Source organism: Phalacrocorax aristotelis, chromosome 19 (assembly GCF_949628215.1).
Source record: "Phalacrocorax aristotelis chromosome 19, bGulAri2.1, whole genome shotgun sequence".
Taxonomy (NCBI): domain Eukaryota; kingdom Metazoa; phylum Chordata; class Aves; order Suliformes; family Phalacrocoracidae; genus Phalacrocorax; species Phalacrocorax aristotelis.
Window position 1 is genome coordinate 8,725,845 of NC_134294.1, and position 23,534 is coordinate 8,749,378.

At 45.9% G+C, this 23,534-nt stretch overlaps 2 protein-coding genes across 3 annotated transcripts; one reads left to right on the forward strand and one right to left on the reverse strand.

Moving 5' to 3' along the window:
* On the forward strand, positions 1–5,205 carry TPRG1L (tumor protein p63 regulated 1 like). The gene is made up of 5 exons (XM_075113885.1): positions 1–217; positions 298–389; positions 1,682–1,858; positions 2,466–2,619; positions 3,736–5,205. The coding sequence occupies exons 1-5, from the start codon at positions 38–40 to the stop codon at positions 3,928–3,930; spliced, it is 798 nt and encodes a 265-aa protein (XP_074969986.1). The 5' UTR covers positions 1–37; the 3' UTR covers positions 3,931–5,205.
* A 620-nt stretch (positions 5,206–5,825) lies between these two features.
* WRAP73 (WD repeat containing, antisense to TP73) lies at positions 5,826–22,880 on the reverse strand. Of its 2 annotated transcripts, none has more exons than XM_075113884.1 (12): positions 22,731–22,880; positions 21,895–22,047; positions 21,221–21,337; positions 13,845–13,917; positions 12,829–12,932; positions 11,857–11,943; positions 10,859–10,993; positions 10,694–10,771; positions 9,222–9,327; positions 8,159–8,284; positions 7,267–7,385; positions 5,826–6,276 (listed from the first exon to the last, which is right to left on the reverse strand). In XM_075113884.1, the coding sequence occupies exons 1-12, from the start codon at positions 22,797–22,799 to the stop codon at positions 6,217–6,219; spliced, it is 1,227 nt and encodes a 408-aa protein (XP_074969985.1). In that variant the 5' UTR covers positions 22,800–22,880; the 3' UTR covers positions 5,826–6,216. The 2 variants fall into 2 exon arrangements, with proteins under 2 accessions (XP_074969985.1, XP_074969984.1); XM_075113883.1 differs by having other exon boundaries at positions 7,194–7,385.
* Positions 22,881–23,534: the final 654 nt, after the last annotated feature.

A 23,534-nucleotide genomic window follows, 5' to 3' on the forward strand; every position in this document is an offset into this window, starting at 1 on the left:
CCGGAAGGCGGCGAGCGCCCGGCGCGGCCCCGCCGCGATGCTGCAGCTCCGGGACGCGGCCGAGGAGGGCCCGGCCGGCGGCCCCGGCAGCCCCGTGGGGCTGGAGGTGCCGGGGGGGGCCGGGCCCCCCGCCCCGCCGCCCCGGCAGAGCCTGCGGCCGCTGAGCCTGCGGACCGCCACCCGCGCCGGCCGCCTCCGCGAGTACTTCGTGTTCCGGGTAGGGCCCGCCGGCGGCGCGGCCGAGGCGGCCCCGCGCCCCCCGCCCTAACCCTCCTCTCCCTCCTCTCCCCCCTTTAGCCGGGCACCGTAGAGCAAGCGGTCAGCGAGATCCGCCTGGCCGCGCTGCCCACGGAGGACGGGGACGTGCGGAGCGTCTGGCTGCTCACCGAGTAAGTAGCGCGGCCGCGGCCTGCGGGTGCCCCCCCGCGTCCCCCGCCCCGGGTCCCGCCGCGGCCCCGCAGATATTAACGCTTGCAAAAGGGAGCGGGGGAGGGGAGGGAGGGGGGCGGGGGTGGCCGCCCCACACCGCGCTACCCCCCATCCGACCCGCTGCAGGCCTCAGGTGAAAGCTCCAGAGCAAACACATTACAAAATCCGGCGCAAGACGGAATTCGCTCCTCCGCTAAACCCGAGGCAGCTCTAACAGACCGCTTCATGAAAACCACGCCTGTGCACCGGGTTACAGGCCCTTAAGCCCTACCGCACCAGGGAGCGAAATGGAAGGGGAGAGTTTGCAGGGTAGCCGGCCCAGGGGGTCGGAGCAAAGCCCGAGCTGCGTACGCCCTGCTCCTCGGCACAAGCACAAGGGCAGAGGCAGGGCGGTTTGGGTCCTTACGCCGCGGCACAAGTGGAACCGGCAGGGAGAAAAGGTCAGTGGCAGGTGGAAAAGCCACGGCCCGTCGCCTGGTCCCACTCTTGGCGCTTACCTTTGCACAACGGGGACAGCTTTGGTCTCATCAGCTTTGCATCAGCGTTCCTGTTGAAACGAGAGACAATTTTGAATTTTCATAAGGGAAGACGATGGGCTCAGTAGCAGGTTTCAAAGGTGCTGCTTTAAAAGCCGAGCTCGTTACTCTCAGAGTGAAAACATGACCTACTCTTAGGTTGCCCTGAGGATGAAATAGCATTATAGCTGTGATGGTTCAACAACACAGTCTGGCAAAACACTCGGGGAAAGGCAGGATCTTTTATTCATGAAATTTAAAGAAAGCGACAAGTTTTGGGGCATGCTGACTGTTCCTAGAGAGGAAGACACTAAGTCAGGCCACACAGTTAAAGGAAACGATTTCTCCCCCCAAACACGCACAAATGCAGTTAGTTTAGCAAACGTGGCAACGCGCTCTCAGCACGGTATTAAACGTGTGCAGGAGGAGCTGTTGGAGGCTCATCTGCCCCACTGAGTAGCATTTGTTCTCAGATACCAGGAGGTAGCACTAGAGCTCCCTCAAGATCTTCAGACTTGTTCTGATTTTCTTAATATTTTCCTATGTTGCAACATGACTATCTTTGACATTCAGCCTCTTTTCAGGCTCGCTGGTTCAAAGCAAAGGCTGTAACGGAAAATACAGCATTACTCAGACCTCACATTCGTTCTCCTTCCCGACTCTTCTGTCTGTCAGGCCGTCAACTGTTTCTAGCCATTAATCAAAACTGCTAAAGCCCGGTCGTGTTATCTTACCAGGATTGACCACTGGAACAACGAGAAGGAGCGTCTCGTTCTTATCACGGATGGGTCCCTCCTGATCTGCAAGTACAACTTCATCAGCCTGCAGTGCCAGCACGTGACGAGGATAGTCCTCAGTGCAGTCGACACCATCTCTGTCGGAGGGTTTGAGTTCCCACCTAAATCTCTGAACAAGTATGTTGACATAGCAATATGTTATGGTAATTCCTGTATCGTTTCTGTAACTCGTGTGAGCTGTCGACCTCTGCCACTGACCGTGGGACAAGTCAGAGTCCTTCCTGTGCTCGAGCGACTTTGGAAACAATTACTGAAGCTCCATTTTCCACCTCAGAGCAGCTGCTGTTTTGCTGGGACCATTAGTAGTTACATTAAAAGCGAGTTGCTCGAGGACTTTTGAGGTAAGATGAATAGCTTGGGAGCAGAAGTTCGTCGCCATTATGTGATGCAGCAAGTAGCAGCAGCAGCACCACCTTAGCATTAAGAGAAAGCCGCGTGTGAACATTATATGTAAACATAAGGTAAGTGCAGGCTGTCACGGGCAGTACAGTTCAGGCATTGTCTGAGGTGTCCAAGGAGCTTAACCTTTTTCCCCTCGGCTTATAAGAACGTACCTTTGCATATTTCAGGGGCTGAATTCTTCTAGTGCTGTTCTAGAGGAAAAACTTGCTCTCAAACTTACCTTCCAGCTTCCAGTTTTAAGTAGGTCTTTTTCAGACAGTACATTTCTAATGAAACTTGCCTCAAAAACCTACCATATTCATTCTGCTGTCTTCAATATCAGGAGAGAAGGTACCGGTATTCGAATCCAGTGGGACAAGCAAAGTCGCGCCTCCTTCCTGAACAGATGGAACCCGTGGTCCACAAACATCCCATACGTCACCTTCACCGAACACCCGATGGCGGATGCCGACGAGAAGAGCGCATCCCTCTGCCTAGTAAGGACGTCACCTCTCCTGTTCTAGCTGGCTTGTTGATCTAGGCTGGATATGACTTAGATTGTTTTGAAATGATACAGCAGTTAAATCAAATAGAAGCCGTTAAATCAGAGACACGGAACTTAGAGCTGTCAGCTACATTTCCCCATTCCCCGCATTTTGGCTTGCGGGGCAGCCCAAGCGTCAGGTTTTGCCAGCTACCCATAAATGGTGTATAGAGGAAGGAACCTGAAACTTCCAAAAGCTCAGAGTCCTGTAAAACCCCAGAGAAAGTAGATCTCGGTGCTGTTCCTGCTCTTGCTTACCTGACAGGCCCATGCCTGACTTCTCACCTAGGACTGCCAGCTAATTAAACAAACAGCTTAATTGCCAACCGTAAACCCTCACTTAGGTGGCTCTCAGTTTTCTTGCATTACTTGCTCTCCTCTGAAGGCTTCCTTACAAAGAGAACACTAGCGTAATTTAAGTTCAAGACACCGATGATAAAGGCAGAACTACAGTCCAAAATAAACATTAGTCACTGATCAGGGTTTACGCATCTAGAACATGTGTTTGAGCTACACGTGACTAGTGTCCTGGTGTGAAATTCACTGTATCATTCAGGTTAAACGTCAGACTGTAAAGTTGGTCACAGCCCGCGAGATCCATGAGAGCTACAGCTTTAGCGTTAACCCTTTACCATTAAACATCAGTAACTGTTTGTCTAACCATTTTTAAAAATGGTGGAAAAACACACATTTTTAAAAATGGTGGAAAAACACACATTTTTAAAAATGGTGGAAAAACACACATTTTTAAAAATGGTGGAAAAACACACATTTTTAAAAATGGTGGAAAAACACACATTTTTAAAAATGGTGGAAAAACACACATTTTTAAAAATGGTGGAAAAACACACATTTTTAAAAATGGTGGAAAAACACACATTTTTAAAAATGGTGGAAAAACACACATTTTTAAAAATGGTGGAAAAACACACATTTTTAAAAATGGTGGAAAAACACACATTTTTAAAAATGGTGGAAAAACACACATTTTTAAAAATGGTGGAAAAACACACATTTTTAAAAATGGTGGAAAAACACACCAAGATGATTTTTTCCTCCCGCTTTTCAGCTGGAAAACTTTAAGACTCATCTAATTCAAGCTGTGAAGAAAGCCCACAAGGAGTGTCCGTTGCCAGGAAGGGCTAATGGCGTGCTAGTGCTGGAGCGTCCTCTTCTGATCGAGACCTACCTGGGACTGATGTCCTTCATCAACAACGAGGCCAAACTCGGCTACTCCATGACAAGAGGCAAAATTGGGTTTTAGAGTGCATTGCATTTAATCTTTTCAAGGGAAAGTGCTTCGATATTGGTCTCCTGGGGAGAGCACGCCACGTGGCGGAGAACTCGATAATGAGAGTGAAGAAGTTAGGGGAAGGGAAGGGGCCGTTGTAGATCTGACAGCTCACGGGAGGCCCTGGTTGTTACGGGAGCGCACAGGGCAGATTAGCCTCAAGCAGACGCGAGGTAGCCTCAGTCTTGCATTTTGTATCTAATTTACAGTCCTTCCTGCTTCTTACACAGGGCTGGTGAGCAGTGCTATTCTCCATGTCTAGCTACATGTTCTTCCCTCTTAATTAACTGCGATTGGTACCTGCTGCACACACACCGCCCAAATATCCGAGAGCGCATTCATGCCGTGTTCCAGTTGCATCCCTATATATGGTGTCGAATCACGTAGCGTGCTTGGGATTGACTTGCATTGTTTAGACGTGTTTGTGTTCACAATTACAGTAATCTTGGCATTTTGATTAACGCCTGTTAAGAATTTTGAAAGCTGTGTCAGTCATTCTTCAGCAAAGAGTCAGCAATTTGTTAAAGCCGCACCGTTACGTCTGCTCGGAGCAACGTACCTCAGCTATGTCTTTGTTCGCTGAAGTATATGGCTGAGCGTGCGTTCATTAGTCTCTTGTAAAAACACCTCCCTCTAAGAGCCGAGTCTAACTTCCTGGTTTCTCATGCAGGTCTTCTTGCTGCCGCCATAGAATAAAGACTCTTTTGAGAGAATATTGCCAAAAGCCTCAAACACATTTGCCTTCAAAACTATTTATACAACTGAAAAGGAATTCTATTTTGATTAGATTTATATTCTTAGCGGTTTTTCTTAAATCTATTCCAGTTTGGCCAGCAGCAGTGCAGGACTTAACGGAGACAGGCAAGACTTTAAGCACTGTACATCAATCTCTGTTTATACATCCTTGCACTTAACCTCACACAAGTGTCCAGTAATGAAATTCAGAAGCAACGTAAGAGACGCTACAACTGAAACTGCTCACAAGGTTGCTCTAACCAGCTTTTTCATTGTGTCCAACCTTCTATGCACGCCGTTTTATCAGAGCACTTATCTGCGCAACTGCAAAGCTGAATAAATCCTGTGCTGCAGTGGTGGCTTTTTGAACTTAAAGTAGATGTGTGCTTATGAAACATATGTAAAGCTGAAGTCACGACCGAATGCAACAAGTTGTACGCGCCCTTCAATGCATTTTCTAAGATATCTATTTCATTTCCATTAATCTTGCAGTAAAGTTAAATTTCAACTCAATTTGTTCTTGGTTCTTCAGTTTGTGGAGACTGGGGCTGTGAAATTAAGTAGCAAAAATAAAAACACCCAGTAAATTCCTGAACAATGGGCTCCCTTCCTTTGTAGAACGCAGTGGCTGGCTACTCCCATTAAGGACAAAGAAGAGCCCAACTGCTCCTTCCCGTCCACTCCCATTTGGCACTAGGTAGTTGGGCCAAAAGCTCCCATTTCGCTGCCTGTAATAAGTCATTCTGACGTACCAGTTATGATCCCTCTTGTAACAATCGAGTGTAATAAATCCGTGGTAAACCAGGCACAGTTACCGTCACCTGTTAACATCTTAGTCAGGAAAAGCAAAACTATACAGACGACTTGATTTGCTTTGCAAACAAAACTTGTTCTCCTTTAAAAGGAATTGATTTACTAGAAGGTGTCGTACTGATGTACCCACTTCTGCTACAATATTTAGTTGTAATACACCAGGAAAATCCATTGTCTTACAAGACAGATAAGCTGCACCCTCCTGTGCGCAAGTAACTGTCTCCTTGTGCTGGGATAAATAGCTACAGTCACATCACTGAAAATATAGAAACAGGCTTTAGAATGCAGAAGTGCAGGTTTATAGTTAGAGTCATACCAAGTTTGTAACTATCAAAATATTTATTGGAAATTACAAAATTTAAATATACTTTATACACACAGCTACAATTTTAGAAAATAAAGTTTTGTAGTTGACAAAGTTCAAGAGAAAGTTCAACTACATCAATACTAAAGTTTTCTTGAAATCCAGGCTTCACTCTCTACACTTCAGTTGCTACGTCACTTCATTCAAACGCAATCACAGTACTTCACACGTTGGAGTTTGGGTACGCTCCTTCAAATAAATAACTTATAAATACAAAAACTTCAGGCTGGGCAACAGGGTTGGACCCCTTTCCTCATTCTTCCTCAAGCTTGTGAGCATTTTTTATGCAAATGATTGCTATTTTACCTCTTCTCGTTCCAAGTAACACACACAAAAGTTGTCCTTACTCAGAAGCACCATGGAGTCTCCGCTAGAATGCCAGGAGAGAGAGACAATCTGGAAGTCACCTGCAGAAACAGGTCGGAGTTTGTCAGCAAGGAGCTGACAGTCCACCCTCTCACCCTAGGAAGAGGTAGCGAGTATGTCACACACGCTGCAAAAACTACCCTCCTCATCTTGGAAGCCTGAACAGGGCGTTCGATTTTGCTGCCGCTGCAGTAGAGCCAACGTGGTCTCCTACACGGCAGTGCGGATAAGCCGCGTTACCAACTCTTTCCCCCAAACCTATGGTTACTTTGCCCTCAACATACGAGCATAGACTTTGTGGACCTGTCATTTTAACGCAAACGAATCCACAAGACGGTTCACCAGTGCAGAGCTGATGACATTGCTGCTGCTTGCGTAGAGCACAAGAACCTGAATCTTTGTGCTTTTTCTGCTTAATATGTGGAAAGGCATCGATGTGATCTAGCTGATGGCCCTGCATCACCTACTGCCAACCACAAAACTGCTCATCACCTGGGCCAGCTTCAAGTTCGGGTTCATGTATGTTCCATCTTTCCCCATCACATTTACTATGCACATTTTTCCCCATCAGTGTTGGAGTTCAGTTGCTTTCAGACCACCCAAAAACCATCACGGGCATTTCAGGGTCTTTACTGCAACACTTGGCATTCTGCACAACTACAGCGTCTATGTAAATAAACTGATATGAATATAAATCTCGAGAAAGAATTCAACATACCGTATGATTAAAGCAACTATTAAATCGTTAGCCCCTGTGCTCTGGCCTTGATATATTTTACCATATTTGCTATGTTTCATTATAAACTCCTCTTGTTTTGAGGATAGAAATACCTGTTTTTAAAAAGCTCCGAGAACACATCGGAACCATTGACATGATAATGCTCGGACCAATTTGTAAGTGGAAAATCTGAAGCAGCAGCTGCTAATGGCTCGCCGAGGTTATTGCAGGCAGCCTTACCTTCCATTGGAACCTGCACCGACACACAGCCCGCGGGGGACCACAAGTAGACTTTGCTATTGCCCGTACACACCGCGAGTCGAGGTTGTCGTGGGTCCCACTGGAAAGATTGGATCGCACACAGCTGCTCCAAGACTACAAACAGTTTCAGCTTCTGAATGTCCCAGATCCAGACAGCGTTAGGAATGTTATCTGGCAGAAAAGGGAGAGGTAATCATGTAAATATCTGAAGGATAAAGAGATCCTACTTTTTTTTTTTTTTTTAAGAAATGGGCATTAACTGGGCGTTAACAACACAAACCGTTTAGGTATGCCACAGGTTTAACACCACTAGAGTTTTGCCTAGCAGCGCCTTCAATTTTGCCTTGGAAATATTGTAAAAAGGATAAAAGTAGTGACTTTGTTTGTCTTCCAGTCCTTCACTGCCTTTAAGTTATTCACACCTACGCTGCTGTTGATCGGGTTTGTATTTCAACCACAGCTTTTGCATCCAGACATCAACAGCCCTTCAGGACCACCGAAGGGAAAGATTAAACATTAATTCCATGACTGTTGCTATTTGAGGTGATCAAAAGCCCCCCTACTACAGGTTGTAAAGAATTCTGCCTTTCAAGAGACACTTGCTGTAAACAGAGGAGGAAAGACTTGTGTATTTCATTTCCTAATACAGTCGGTCAGCTCACATACATCTGAAGAAATAGAAAAAGCTTGCTATTTTCATTAAATACATAGCCAAGACCAGGTTAACGCACTGATGAGCGGTTCTGGCAGCTCACAATATGTAGGCTGGAAGACATAGGCTGAGCTCCCCCTGGAGCTACGTGTTTGCACAACAGAGAGCTGAAATAGGGCCATGAGTCTTCTCACAATGCAAAGTAACCGACCAGTTATTGACTCGTCTCTTGCATGACAACACACCACACACGAGTAGGTTTCCCCTTTAATATAGGCCAGTAGGAACTTACCATTTTTGGTTGCCAGGAAACAGTTATCCGGACTGAATGCCAACATCCCAATTCCCATTTTGGGATTTGCCCTGTCAGCAACTGGCTTGATATACTGTAAAGAAACCGGCACCTGGGAAATGTCATCTGGAATTTGAAATAAAAGTACTTTACTAAGCAAGCCTCAGTGGACAAAATAGTTAAAAAACCCCTCATCTCTGAAGTGATAGGGCCATATTTTACTCTTCTCCAAGACGTTCCAATCAAAAACTTCAGTTGTTTTAAGATGTTGCATCTTCATATCTACAGCTTATTATTCTTACCCTTCTACAAAAAACCAGAGGCTGGAAATGCAGGCAAGTCTGAGATTAAACTACAAAAAAAGGAGAGACCAAGTTTTCTGCTACCTTTTAACTAGTATTTCAAACAAACACCAGTGTAAAAGGAAGGTGATTTACAGTACCACAAACAAGGAGACAGTAAAAAAGAAAAAATACTAGTCATATTGTGTGCCACCTCTTTAATATTTCAAAGCCTGTCATCTGGGACGAGTTTAAGCCATCATTATGACTACAGCTTCTTAGACTAAAGCCAAATGGCTTTTTTACATAGCCTCATACCTAAGGGGTTAATTACTATCCTAACACAGAGAGCAAGACCGTAACACCTTCAGATTATGTTTTTTAATTATTGGAACTGCTGCACACTACGATAATTCCTTAATTGCAATAGTTCATCTGATTCTGGCAATTACCTGTGACAGTTGATCGAACAAATCAGAAAAAATCCACACAACGTTAAGACAACTTTTGCAGGCAGCTCCCAGACTGAGACCTGCCTGCTATTTCCCTTCTACGATATCCCATGAGTCTTTACTCTGCCTTCAAACCGCCATGCAGGCAGCACCCCCTCCAGCAGGGTGCTTACTGCCCTGGGAGCTCTTCAGTTAACTTGGGAGCCTCGAGCAGAGCGTCCGGAGGATCCATTCCAATACCAAAGAGGCAGAGTTCACCTATAATGTCTATTTATGGCAAGGCTTCACATGGCAAACTCAAGTGTCTCATTTTAGTAAACTTTGGCTTACATTTACTTTGTGTGCTGAAGAGAGAACTAGCCAATGCTCTTGTTGGAGGGAAAGAAAGTCTCTCTGTTTCAACAGATGGGGATTTCTCCACTTCTTTATACACAATCTACAAAGAAACAAGTGAGAGTTCTACAGAAGGGCCTCGGAGAATCTGAACATGGGCTATTACCAAGTCATCCACATCCCACTAGCTCATTTTCAAGTGTATTACATCTCAGCATCCCCTAGTTCACCAACGGAGGAAAGAGCTTCAGCAGGCAAATACCCAATCCAGCATTCTCAGTGAATCAGCTGCTATTTGGAACCACGATCAGGAAAACACTCCTGTGACAAATAAACGAACCTTGACGTCTACGAAGAATGAGCCTGCCAGAGCACACCTCATTCATTATTCCTGAGAGCTCGATCTGGCAGTACAATAAATCTTCTTTACAATGGGAACATGGATTTCAGTTTTGCCACAAAGAATCTTTAATCAGACACTCTCATAAATAAATGCAAAGCGCAACATCACAGAAGGAAATAGCAAAAATATTTTGATAGTGTGCCTACACCACTGTTCCCAAACGCAAGCAGCAGGATAAAATGCACCAACTGCAATTCCTGCCTGCGTAGCAGAGATTAACAGAGCTATTTCCATTTGTTTCCCATTGCATATTTTACACCTAACTGGAAGTAAGGGCATTTTTCAGCTGTGAGAAGTTTTGCCAAGGTGCATTTAATGGGTCGTGCATTGCTTCTGGTTAAGAGGCACTGCCAGTCACGTGAATATTGCAGACCTACAGGCTACGCGTGTAAACTCCTACAGGGTACCTGTCCAGACACAGGAGTGGTCCCTCCTCCGCAGTGGTGTGCAGCACTACTACATTCTGTGTTCTTTTTCCCTTGATGGATGAGAACAACTTGTGATTTTTGGAACAAACGCTACAGCTCTCCGCCTGCTGCCAACCACCCTGAATCCGTTGGGCCTCGCATATACACGTATGCAAGGATAAAAATAAAGGATGACAGATGTTTACAGGAAATACTCTTTAGGTGAGCTGGATGAGCTTGTGCAGACAAGATGTAGATCTGATCACAACCCAGTTCCAATGCTGTTTAAAGTCACGAATTGTATAAAGCTGAGACAAATCTCTCCTGTTAAGTTTCCCAGTTTTCCATCATCTGCATACCCAAATCTGTAACACAATCACCATATACATCAAAACACACTGGCATATGACAGAAGCCATCTGAGAATCTGGTAGGCTAAAGCTGAGAGGATCATATGTATGTATTCCATGGAACTTGAAAGGATTCCTCTATTTTTTTTATATCCCCAAATTTTCACGCAATATCCCAAGCCCTATTTACACATTAAAAGTGGAAAAAGCAAGGTCTCCAGAATGCAGCATATTTAACTAGCATCTTTCAGACAAATAGCGGCGTCAAAGTGCTGCTAACGACTCAATGAATTCTGGATCCGTACTTACAGTCTTGGTGTTAGCAATGGTTGCTGGGTGCTCAAACTCTGTGATCTTCTTCCAAGTTACATGGTTCAAGATACGCACCTAATTCAAGAAAGCATCCCAAGACAAAACTGTTACGACAAAGTTCTACAAATGGTTTAGATAAGAGAAAATAAACCTATTTCTGACCTTTTCATCATAGCTGCCAATTGCCAAAAACTGACTGCTGGGACTCCAGCCGATTGATTTTATGCCTAGCGACCATTCATAAGCCCGATAGGTGGAGAGCAGTCTGCCATCAAGGGAGTACAGCAATATTTTATACTGAAACATAAACAGATTAATTCTAAAGACTAACAACACTGTTAAAAGTGAAACCTTTCCTCCCAAACTCCCCTTGCTTAGAACGCAGCAAGTCAAATACGAACGGCAGGGTCTCTTATCTGCGACTTGAGACAAGAGGCTCAAAGGCCTCCAGTTTGGCTCTTTTGGCACTAACAGAACATGTCCACCCTGTCCCCAAGAGCACAAACGCCCCGCTGGGCCTGAGCAATGGCCCACCCAGCCCGGCACTCTTCAGCATCATCAGTAGCAGGTGCCTCGATGGAGGACTCTCGTGCTCCTCCAGCATCTGCAAGCCATCTGATGAGGGGCATTACAGCCCTGCCCGTTCCCAGGGGCATTGTTTTGACCACGCTGCCCGTAACTTTATGGCCACAGGAGGACGCTTTCCTGCACCTAGAAGTTCACCTACTCAGAGCAGAAAGGACAGTAATTTATATAGTCCTCACTAACTTTTTGGATGAGCACTTTTACTGAGCTGTAAAATTACTGTGCAATGCAAAGTAAAATGGTAAAAGAGTCTTATAGAAGAATGCTTTCACATTATTTCAAGCAGCTTCTGCAATGTTTACAGTCAGTTCTCCCCACCCCCAAGATAAATTAGAAAGAAAGCTAATAAGATAATTTGCTGTCATTAAAGATTTACGTAACAGTTTGAAATACACTTGTAAGGACATCCATTGCTACCCATACAAGTATATTATTTAATATGGTTTGCGTTCAGCTTTTGTTATGTTTAAGAAAGAAAAAAATTATAACACTGGTTATTTTTGTCACTGCTTTATACATGCTGGCTACAAACCCACTTGAATTCTCCAAGCAAATAATCTGCTTTTCCCTCATACCTCCAGACAGGTATCCCACACCGCCAGAACACAGCCATTGGGAGCCCATTCAATCCCAAACAGATCTTGCGTTTCAGTGTCAAAATGCTGCCCCCAAAAGAGAAAAAACAAAACCATTTGAAATATTATGTTAACAAATACAGTTGCATCTGACCCAACATAGCCCTCAGTTTTATCCTTTTAAGTGCTACCACAAAGGCAGAAGAGCCTTTTGTATGCTAGTGTAGAAACAGAAGTATTTTCCTTTGCAATAGTACGCTGCATTCGCCGTTTCTTTGGCTTCCCTTTACAGAAAAGGCAAAAAGTTGCTATACCTTAAAATGAACGGCATTTCATAAGAAAATAAAAGTAGTTGCACTGAACCAGTCAAGAAATTTATCTAGCCTAATTCCTTGCCTCAGAAAGACCGGGGCAGGATCATCAGGGAAGAGCTTGGGAATATGGCGAGCGTTTAGTGGTGTTTCCCAAATTCTGCTATCAGCTCCTAATGAGACTTGGAGTTCCTGAACCAGAGGTGATGCTGTGCACCAACTAGTTCTCAATGGGTTTTAATTTCCCAGATCCATCCGGTCCTCTCAGCCACGCCAGTGTGCATCCCACAGACTAGTCTCATTGTTAAACAGCAAATATGACAGATGATATTATTCATGCCAAATGATCCCTTTATCAAGCATTTGATACTTTTGTTATTATTATTAAGCACAGTTTATTGTAAATAAGCTCCTGCAAGAATTTAAAGGTGAACTTCTGCATTCTGTCAGAAATTCTTTACACACATGTAGTATATATCAGCCTCCTGAACAGCAGGCTGCTACGGTGCTACGCCTGCAGGACAGTGAAGGAGCCAGATGCTGGACGCAAAACGCATCGGCAACTCTAAAACCAGCCTAGCAGAGCGACCGGGTCTACAGCAGTGTGCAACACACACTTGTCGCCTAGGTGGGCGCAGGGGAAGGCCAGGACATCTCTTACTCTCAGTAGCTGCCAGTCGCTGCACACAAAGATGCTAATGAAGTCCTTGCAGTCACGTCTTTCTGCTACTGCCATATAGCGGCCATCCTTAGTGAAAGCTATCCCTGCCAACGAGACAAAGTGAATTAAAAAAAAAAAATGAGAGAGAAACGAAGACAGAATAGCTGACGATTCTCCAGTGACAAGCAGTTACTCCCAATTCAGAGAAGTAAAAAGAGAAGGAAAAATACCTTCACAGAAGATCACATTAATCAAGGCAATGCACAGCTTTACTAACCTGCTTGTGTTGGCAGGTCTTAAACTTTGGATTTGCTATTTCTAAGGACGCAGCTTCACAGCTATCGCAGAACTTCAGCACGCTTCAAAAAACCACGTTTGATGACTGACAGAGAGTTGTTATACAAGACCCACAGACTTCAAACAAACAGTTCATTTAATCTAGCTAAATGGATTAGTTATGCAGGCACTGGAGCTCCACTGGCTTCCAGGCGTTGGTCCCCATCCACTTTTCCTTTACATGTCATACATAATTGCCTTTGTCATATACAGGATATTACTATGTGCAAGGCTCAGTCAGGAAGCCGCTAACCACAGCCATGTGGCCAGACGGTCCTGACATGAGCTTCCCTCTCAAATCTTTTCATGTGTAAAAGATGACAAAAGCCGCTTTGGATTAGCGTTTTTCATCACCAATGCATCCAGCTTAATTTAATGCCTTCCAGGAGCCTTCAGAGGCGAGCACTGCAGAAAGACGCGTATTTGAAGGAGCGCCACATAAATCAGGTGTAGTCCTTCATTCGCCATGAGAACACGACAACCCCAGAGCGCACGTTGGTGCGCTTGCGGCAGGCGGCGCACAGGTCCCGATCTCGGAGGCGTGCATCCCTGAGAGTGCCCTAACCCCTCGGCAGGGAGGGTGCCGGAGCCTGGTCTGAAACACGTGTTTCATCACTACACATCAAATCCATTTTCCCCTTTCTGCCACATTAGAAAATACCATTCAAAAAGACACTTACCCTGCTGACAAGCTTTGGGATACTTGATGTAAGACACAGATTTCGTACACAAGGACCACACAGTTATCCGCAGCTGTCACAAAGAGAAAGAGACAAGGAGGTATTTGTTTATTTTTGTAGATTAAAGAAAAAGTAAATAGAAACCCATAACCCTAATTCAAGAACAGCAAGTAGATCAATATACCTTCTGTGGTTAATTAAACTTTGCAGCTATTCTGTGTAGCTCAAACAAAGCCCTAAGAAGTAACTGCGAGGAATTATCTCCCAGCTGCCTTCAGTTATTCCAAGTTAGCATCACAGGCACGCTGGAAACGCCAGGTACGAGATGCAGAACAATATGGAAGAAAGCTCTTCATTAACACTAAAGTTACTGGTATTAGCATGAATTGCCAGTGTATCATACATAGACACTTTTCAGTTGGAAAAACACAGTTTCATCACAGTCTCTGGAAGAGAGATGAGAAGTTTCTTGCATTTATGAATGGATGAGACGTTACAGCAGCTTAAGAGCATTGTATCTCTTGGGACAAGGCTACTAAGTATGAAAATTTATCTGTATTTTTCAGCTTTTTGACACACTCAGCTTTAACAGCTAATTTGCATTTTGCTTTTGATGCTTCTCCTCAGCCACCCACGAGAAGGCAACATTACGCAGTTACCAAAAGAGTTAGAAGATAACCAAAATACGGTATGCAAAGCAACGTGTTAAACATCTCATTTGGGGTATTTCTGGAGGCTTGCGCATCCATAAAACACAAAAACTGCAGAGAAGGCAGTCAGCTGCAAAACAAGCCTCTCCACAGCTCCTCAAGGTCACAGCCTGCATTCTGGAAGCTCTGCGTTGCCATCTGCAGATTATTCAATTAAAAACAAATACTTACTCTCCCTTAGCAACGGCAGCCACACCAGACATATGTGCATTAATCAGTATGTCATGTGAACCTTTGCATTTATATCTGGAGCAAGGAATGTTTCCAGTGTAATGCTTTTTTCTTGTGCTTTCCTACATTTTATTGCACCAAGGTAAAAAGATTCTAGAGGAGACACAGGTAAAACTATTTTTGCAATAAACCACCACGGTCATAATGCTACCTTTCCCAGAACTACTCAACAACAAAACCAGTTCTGATTCATTACATAAGTAAAACTTCAGCACTGCCCACCATCTCATCACCCTCCTGCACCAGACGCAGGCCATCAGCATCACCAGCAGTCTTGGGAGGAAGTCTCTGCTACGCCTTTTTGTGGTTGTCCTCAACGCACATTTTCCTTCCCTGAAGTAACTGGTACCATTCAACAGTGACAAAGGACTCCCAGGTAGCATCCTATGTATCTGTTCCACCCGGCAAGGCCAGAGACTGTGCACTGTGACAGAACTTGGACGGTCTTTCTCATCACTGACGTTATCATTTTTGCTAGAAAGCACGATTGACACAATTGACACTGTTCAAACCAAGTGACAGAATCCTGACAAAGGCCACCTCCCTCCAGCTATACATGGAGTCCCAAAGCAAGAGAGCAGCATTAGCTGTTCTCCCTTTGGCTTTTTATACACAGAAGAAAATTTTGAGATTTGAAGAGACAACACAGACGTCAACTTTTTGTATTAAATTATTACAGGAAAGGGCACAACCAGGTCAGATTCCAGGCCGCTCCTATCCAAAGTTAAAAACGGTATTGGACCACTATTTAATGTAGTGTATATTATTCCTTTATTTTACAGGTATGAAATTACAACTGGACATCCGTAGGACCAGCTTTAAGTTTAGCAGGTCCTAGAGGAATCCATTAGATGAACGATATTAATCAAGTTTATCACTGCAACTGCTTACTTCCGGACACACAAAAATACAGCATTGTTAGTCTGCTCTTCAGGCAAGATTTACTTTAAAAATACCAACACAATGCCTACTCACATTCTTCTATAGCGACTGCAATGGTGATATGCTGCTTGCTCCTATTAACTGCAGTGTTAAATGTACTTGCTGCTGTTCCTCCCTTGACTAAAACGCGCAGCATACACAACACACATTCTACAGCCACTTAATACCAGCTTAGCAGCTGCAAGCTTCGAATGCTGAGGTCTGGACTGTAATTTTTCCTGACAAAGGCATCCAAGTTTACATTTGTGCTGCTACTTGGCCTCACAATCAACTCACCTGGCCTGCTGTGCGTCAAGCGCCGTCCTACCCTGGACCAAATCGGCTGGCTCACACCAGGCAAAGCCTTACTGCTCACCTCAAGCTCAAGTACATGAGAAGAGGGAAGTCTCTAGCAGTGGGAAACAGCACGCGGGGTGCAGAGCTCTTACTGTCACCTCTGCCTTGCCCGAGACTCCGCCGCAGAAGAGAAAAGGCAAGGACACCTCGTTCTGAAAAGTCTTTCTGCATCCGTCTCCGCCTCATCCTTGGGTGCAGCCCTCCATATGCTGTTCAGACATAACCTTCTCTAAAAGGGTCAAGCTCTAACTCCCCAGAGAAGACACTAATAATTGTTTCCCTGTTCATTCTCATCATGCTGCACTTAACTGCTGAGCACGCACTTCACCAAAACCAAAAGTTTCAGTAACACTGAACGCTGGTATCGTTGGGGCAGTGCCTCTACGTACCTCCCCAACACCCCATTCATAGCACGTATGGCATAAATGGCAATAACGGCATTGCAGGACTGGGGAGAGGCTACAGAACACAACCAACACACGCGCATGGGATGTTCACACCCAGTCTACAAAAAGCCCCACAAAAACACACTTTCAAAGCCTTATTATTGTACTGGATGCCTACAACCCTTTGATAACCGAAGCACTTCACCTTCAGACTTGATCCGAATCCGTCATGACATACCCAAAACAACTAATAAGATCCTCTGCTCAACTTCAGCACCTCTCTCCTGAAAAGGCTGCGAGGGAGCGAGAGAAGCAGACAACTGCAAGTTGGAGACCAGGTATATGTGCTGCCGTAGCTTCACCGCAACCTCTCCCCCGAGTCGCACAACACATAACCCGAAGGTTTTGGCCGAGCGTGAGAAACGTGTGAAAGCGAACAATTTTGATTCCCAAAATTAGGATTCTCAGCAGTCGTTCTATCTGTGTACACTCAAACATTTTTATAAACTGAGAAAGTCACATTATGTGCTTAACGTATGGACTTCACCCTACCTTACAGAGATTAACAAGATGTGTACAATTAAATTGTGACAAAGGGAGAACCCTCATCCTCCCAAGCCAAACTGAAACATTATTCCACAGTCTTGTCCAAGCTGCCAACATAAACTAACCCGAGAAATATTATTGCACAGCTAGCAGAGATGATTATGAGGCAGAAACATAAAATGCACAGAGGGTGAAAAAAAGAAAGGCAAACACTTCAAAAATTACAATAAATTGCATTGCTCTTATTTGCCTCTCTCGGAGACCTTGTGGGGAAGGGACAACTGCTTTTACAGCAGGAAAATAGACTGTGGTCAATGAGGTCCGCAGCAAGCGCTGCTTTTTCACTGATCGTTTTGAGGGGTACTTTAGCATGGATGACTCGATTAAGTGGAGTTGTCAAACTCAAATGCTAATGATAATGGCGTCTGAGAAGTTTTCAGCTGTTGTTTTGCAGTGGAAAAACAAACCAAAAGCAGAAGCATTTTTAAAATAGCCTAAAAACAGCTGAGAAATAAAAGGTATTTAGATGGTAACGTGATAAACAGCCTCCAGTTCTGGGTTCAGGACTACGTCCCGATGTTGACAGCTACAGGCAGGTGTAAGGCTGGTGATTTTCAATAGATGAAAAACACACTTTTAAACAACCTTGCATCTCAAATGACCATCAACTTTTGTCCCAGACTTGACTGGGTCACAAGGCCTCCTTACATAGCAGTGTCTGTCAGCACCGGATTTCAGAAGATTATTCAGAGCACATTCCTCGACAGAAAGCATTTTTCAACCAATGCAGCCATTTACAGTTACTAAGGATTAGCTCCAATATACAGAGAAACACACACTTTTTTCCCCTGCTGCTGTAGATCGAAAGAAGCTCCTTAATGCTTCCCTACCTAACGTGGAACTAGAGAAAGTACCATATACACAGTTTTTAAGTATGGCTCTTAAAAGAAACACTCAAGAACGATGCTGCTGATCTTCTATCAGCATTGAACTACATATCTCAACACACAGAAGCCCTGAGGAAGCAGGCAATCTATTTGCCTTCTCTGTATCCTTGACCTGCAGCTCTCGTTTAAGCCCTGCCTATGAATTCAGGTGGAACAACGGCACTGTGAGAGGAGAGATACCTGGTACACACCTTCCGCAGGACAAACTGACAACGTGGAATCTTCCAGCAACCGGCTTGCCGTGTTACACGCTGCAGGCATGCGGAACTGCCTCACAAAACGGGGTGTATTTAAGCAGGAGAGGAATCGCCCTCTACAAAATAAGTAACAAAGGATAGCTATGGGACAACAAGCTGCTTTCTAGCACACTGCATGAAAGAATATAATCAACATAGTGTTCCAACTTCTTCAGATTCCAGACAGACTCCATGTAGCAGGCTTTCAGAAGGTGTTTTTCCAACTAATTTAGATTTGCTCTTGATTAATCAAATGAGAAAAATGTACTTCCATTTTTTCTCCCCAGGAAACCTGTTTTTCCTAACAGAACTGTGCTCTAGTTTGGTATAAACAGCAAGGTGGTGAAAAATCAAGTTGCAACTATTCTGACCACTTCTCACGTGGAGCTGTAAGATACAAGCAGACAATTAAAGAAATAAACCTTCCAAGTTTGGAAGTACCTTTGAATATATCCAGCTGCCTAGTAAAACTAGTTTTTTCCTGGCAAAACCTAGCAAGTCTGTACCTCACCTTGCAGTTTGCCAGTCTGGACAGCAGCACTGACAGTTCCCAAGAGAAGGAATGCTCCAATCCAGCATAGCAAGAGTTTAAGGATCAAACTGCAGCTTTTTTACATCTCAACGGGACCTCCATCCTAGATGCTGAGAGAACGACCCCTCCACTTAAGCTAACGTACTTTGAGAGCAAAGATGCTCTCAAATTTTGGGGGCGAGTAACTAGGTACTATACACTTGTAATTAAGCACGGTAAGTTCCTCTGCATCTGCCAGTTACCCATTATTGTGGAAAACCAATCCACTCTCAAGCGGAAGGACAGAGTCTCTATACACTTCCTCCGATAAGACTGTACCATGTGATTGCCTTATATATCACGCTGTTTATTGCGGTAACTGTGTAAAGATGCAGATAGGTACCTGTACCAGTGTTACTGTACATTGTGTAACAATCCTGGGACCCAAAAACCTTCACATTTTTACAGACTCATCTCCAATAAAATGATCACGTTTGAAAGTTATGTTAATTGCATATAGAGCATTGCTGCCCATCTCAAAAGAGTGAACAGAGTCAAAATGGGTTTTGGAAATGTGTATCAGAATTCTGACGCACTCCTCGAGCTAGGAACTGCACACCAGCCACATCAAAAAACCACACCATTCACTCTAATGCTGACCGCAAAAAGAACTTGACTACAAGTCACCCGGTGAATAATTTTTCTGAGGCGCTAGGAAGCATGGATTGCTAGAAATAAATTAGCACAACCATACTCTTCAGAAAACCTCTAGGAAGAGGAAAGTTACTTGTGAGGTTACAGTGGAGCTCACATGTTGACCTGAAGAATTACAAGTATGAGTAATTAGCTGGTGCTCTTTGTAAGTGTCAGGCTACCAAAGCCAAGCCGCGCTGGCTGACGGGGAGCCCGCCAAGCAACCGCTGAATTTGATAACATACACAATACACCAATATTAAGTATCCTGACAGTTTCTGTCTTGAGCACTACTCACGTCTGTCCCACCAGACCATGGATTTAGCACAGAGAGAGTAAACACAACTCAGACATCGGCATAACCCAGGCAGCTGTCTGACAAAAGCTAATTTAGCAACCTGTTTACAGCTGGAAAGAAAACTTATCCCAACACAGATGCCAACTTGGCAAAGGCTTAATGAAATCCTCTAAGGTCAAACCAAGTTCTGCTGGGAGGCAATAAATACTTGCTAGTCCACCCCCACAGGCACGTGCCATGAGATACTCGCAGCACATAGCACCAGCCTTCAGTTTGGGTTACTCAGACCACAACACTTCTGCCCGACTAGCAGGCATGTCTCCACTGACTTCAGGCTGAAACACTGGACTCATTTTTTTATTTTAATCACTATCAGGGTGAATCATTCCGGGGAAAACTGAGGCCTAAATTCATCCCTCCTATCTAAAGGGGTAGGGGAATGGAAAGAGACTGCTTTAGAGCCAGAAAATCTTTACCCCAGTCAGTACTAAAAATCCTTGCCAGCACTAAACATCCTTGCTGGAGAATTCCACCATGTGTGTGCATCAGGAACTACACTGTAGCTGTATGCAGGCTTCTCCACAGGTTCCCCTGAGAGCATCAGCACTTGCACTAACTCCAGTCTGCACACAGAGACACCAGAGCGCCCCATCTATATTCCAATTACATTGGGATTTGCATGAAAAAAGGAAAAAATCTTACAGTGTAACATTTGAATTAAGTGCTAGCAAAGGTTATGACACAACAACCTGTTATTGAAAATCCATCTACAGTTCTGAAAGATTAAATCTAGCAAAGAGAAAAATACCATGTATGTAGTTCTGTTAGCTCATTTCTGACCACTCATCGTTGTACTGATTAACATGAACTGTCAGCTCTAACCTGAAGACTATAAAGGTGAAGAGAGACTTCCACATGCCTTCCGACAAGCCTGTGTCCAGCATCCCCCAACTCACTTGCGTTCTACCTCAGCATGGATTCCAGGTTATGGCTCTTAATCAATAAGCACTTACAGGTGTTCTAATTTTAATTTTGCAAGTGATTCTATCAACAGCAGTCCGATTCCTATGTACAAAATCAAACAATTAGGAAAGTATTTTCAGGATCTGATCTAAATCTCATCTCACAGGTCAATAAAACTAAGCCCATATTTTTTAACTCTATAGTCACTCTTAAATCTTTATGGTTTGGAGCTTTTTTGCTAGAAACCCTGAGCCTCCCCTGAGCTACAACACATTTGATTTCTAAAATTCCTTCAATGAATGCCAGTTATCCCTGCTCTCTTCTCAAAACACACAATTTTGCCTTCCAGGCTAAGTGTCTATTTTCTATCTTAACATTTTATCCTCTTGCTTCTGATGATAACAGAATAACCAACATCAAAACTGGAATTAACCGAGGTTACATGTATGAGTATAGGAGAGCTACAGCCATTTTCTTTACCACCACTACAGCTTTAAGAGCTTTAGGTTATTTTAAGAGGCAAAGGGCAGACAGTAACATCTGACACCGTCGAGAGCAATCATGACTTCACACTTACATGGAACTCAGTTGTATTGAGAATGTGACGACCATCCGGACTCCAGCATGAAGCCACCAATCCTGCTGACCCCTCGTCTATCTTACAGTGCCAGTCTGGCTGCTCCAAGGACCAGACCTAGGGCGGAGAGGAAACCAGACAGCGCGCCAAACAAACAGCTCAGCAAAACCCCTGCTTACGAGAGCACGCTACAGCTGAGAACAGGTTCCTGCATCGCATACCAGAGAGGTCAGGAAACCTCTGAGAGCCCGCGGCCATGAAGGACTGGCGCTGGATCCCACTACAAAAGTAAGCTCCACACCTCTGTGTGTTAATACAAATTGTAAAGTAATGTGGTTGGCTTTTTCCTGTGACAAATGTTCTGAGCATCCGACACTTTAAAAAAAACCCTTTTAGTCCATTTAACAAGTTTGCATGTTTTTATTTCCATCCGAACTAAGAAACTCTAAGATAATCCCCAGCTCCAATTTGTTTTGATGAATATTTTTAGTTTAAGTTTGGTTCTTTTCAAACTAAGATGTTTGTCACAGTTTTAAAAGTAGCGGCAGGCTGCGTTATCCTCAAACCACGCGTTATGAATAATGATGGCCGTTACTTTAGCAAAAGCATTGAACGAGCGCTCGCCGTCACGGAGCTCTCGCTCACACCACCCACACATCCCCAGCCGTCCTTACCTGAACAATCCCGCGCTTGTACATGGCGCATAATATGAACAGAGAATCAGACGACCATTCTATGTACTGGATCTGGTCCAGGCAAGTGTACAGCTGGAGGATCTGGAGGGTCTTCACATCCCGAACCGCCAAACGGTACTGCACGCACGAAGCCTGAACAAGAGCAAACCCAGAGCTGCGTTGGTGCACCGACACCGGGCTCGAGCACGGCGAGCACCGCCGAGACACAACGCTGCCTCGACACGCTCCCGCCGCCGTTAGGGGCTTTCATTTCAGCAAGGCTCGACGGGCACCGCGCTCCCCAGGAAACTACAGCAAAAACGGTTAAACCGGGAGGGACGGGGGGTTTTGCTGAGAGAAAGAACCCTCACCCATCCTACAGCTGCTGGTTCGCTACTTCTGCTCTTTAAGAAAGTTATTCTTTGTCTCCCAACTACCATTTTATTTAATAAACCTTAATCAGGCCTCCATTATAAAGACCCCCGTTGAGCCAAAGCCTCGCAGCTCCCGTCCCGCCCGCCCCGCACGGCTCGGTTTCTGCAGGCCCGACAGCACCACCGCCTCCTCCTCAGCGCCCGGCCCCGGAGGCCGCCGCCCCGCCGGAGGGAGCCCGTCCCGGGGGCCGGCGCGGAGGCGGCCGGCGGGCGTCGCTGTACCGCGGGAAGGGGCCGGGCCCCGCCGCTCGCTGCCGCGGGGGGAAGCCGTAGCCGCCGCGGGGGCCCGGCCCGAGGGGCCGCCGCTCGGGCGCCTCGCCCTACGGCCGCCTCAGGCCGCGGCGGGCGGGAGCGGCCCCGGCTGGACGCGACACCCCCCCGCAGGCAGCGGCCTCCACTCACCAGGTACCGGCCGTCGGGGGAGAACCTGCCGAGCAGGCCGGAGAGCTTGAACAGCTCCGAGAAGTTCATGGCGGGGCGAGGTGGGGGGAGCGGCCGCGCCGCGATTCAAACCCGCCCGCGCCGCCGCCCCGGGCCGGGGCGGAAGCGGGCGGAAGGGGCGGGAGCGTCGTGGCCGGGCGGCCAATCAGAGCGGGGGCGCGCCGCCCCGCTGCACGCCGGGAGTTGTAGTCGTGGCTGCTTGCGTGCGAGGGCGGCGGGAAGCGGGCGGGAAGCGGGCGGATGAAAGTGATTATTATGCAAAGGAGCCGTTTAACGAGTCGCGGTGTGGTCCGGCGCCGGGGCCCGCCTTCCTCCTTCCACGCTGCCTCCCCACGGCGGGCGAGCTGCCCCCGGCGCGGCGGCATCGGCGGGCAGCGCCCCGCGCCCGGGCTCGTTACTCCTCCCGGCTAATTACCGACGGCGAGGGGAGAGCAGGCGGGGTGTCCTGAAGGGTCCCCCAGCGAGGCCGGAGGGACTGCAAGTTGCAATAGAAATGCACCAGGAAGCAGGATGCTAATCGGGTCAGAATGAATGAATAAATAAATAAAAAAAGTTTTGGAGGGAGAAAGCCCCAGGGACTGTCAGCTACGGGGGAGGCGCCTGGATAACCCCTCCCCGGGTACACCTTCCCTTGGGAGGCAGCCCCCCGCCCCAGTACAGCCGGCTGCCAGACTGGGTGCGTGGTTTTCTGCGTCAACGAGTGGGATGGAGGAGCGTGACTGGGACCCCCGTGTCCTAAGAACGGTCTGGTCCTTCGGGCAGTGA

What these genes read in the sequence shown, in the direction of transcription:
- TPRG1L (XM_075113885.1), top strand. Translation starts at nt 38, where the DNA reads ATGCTGCAGCTCCGGGACGCGGCCGAGGAGGGCCCGGCCGGCGGCCCC. An exon ending in GCGAGTACTTCGTGTTCCGG is followed by an intron (nt 218 to 297) that starts GTAGGGCCCGCC and finishes TCCCCCCTTTAG; the next exon opens with CCGGGCACCGTAGAGCAAGC. An exon ending in AGCGTCTGGCTGCTCACCGA is followed by an intron (nt 390 to 1,681) that starts GTAAGTAGCGCG and finishes TTATCTTACCAG; the next exon opens with GATTGACCACTGGAACAACG.
- WRAP73 (XM_075113883.1), bottom strand. Translation starts at nt 22,799, where the DNA reads ATGAACTTCTCGGAGCTGTTCAAGCTCTCCGGCCTGCTCGGCAGGTTC. An exon ending in ACAAGCGCGGGATTGTTCAG is followed by an intron (nt 21,338 to 21,894) that starts GTAAGGACGGCT and finishes TCTCCGCCCTAG; the next exon opens with GTCTGGTCCTTGGAGCAGCC. An exon ending in GCGACTGGCAGCTACTGAGA is followed by an intron (nt 11,944 to 12,828) that starts GTAAGAGATGTC and finishes TTTTGGGGGCAG; the next exon opens with CATTTTGACACTGAAACGCA.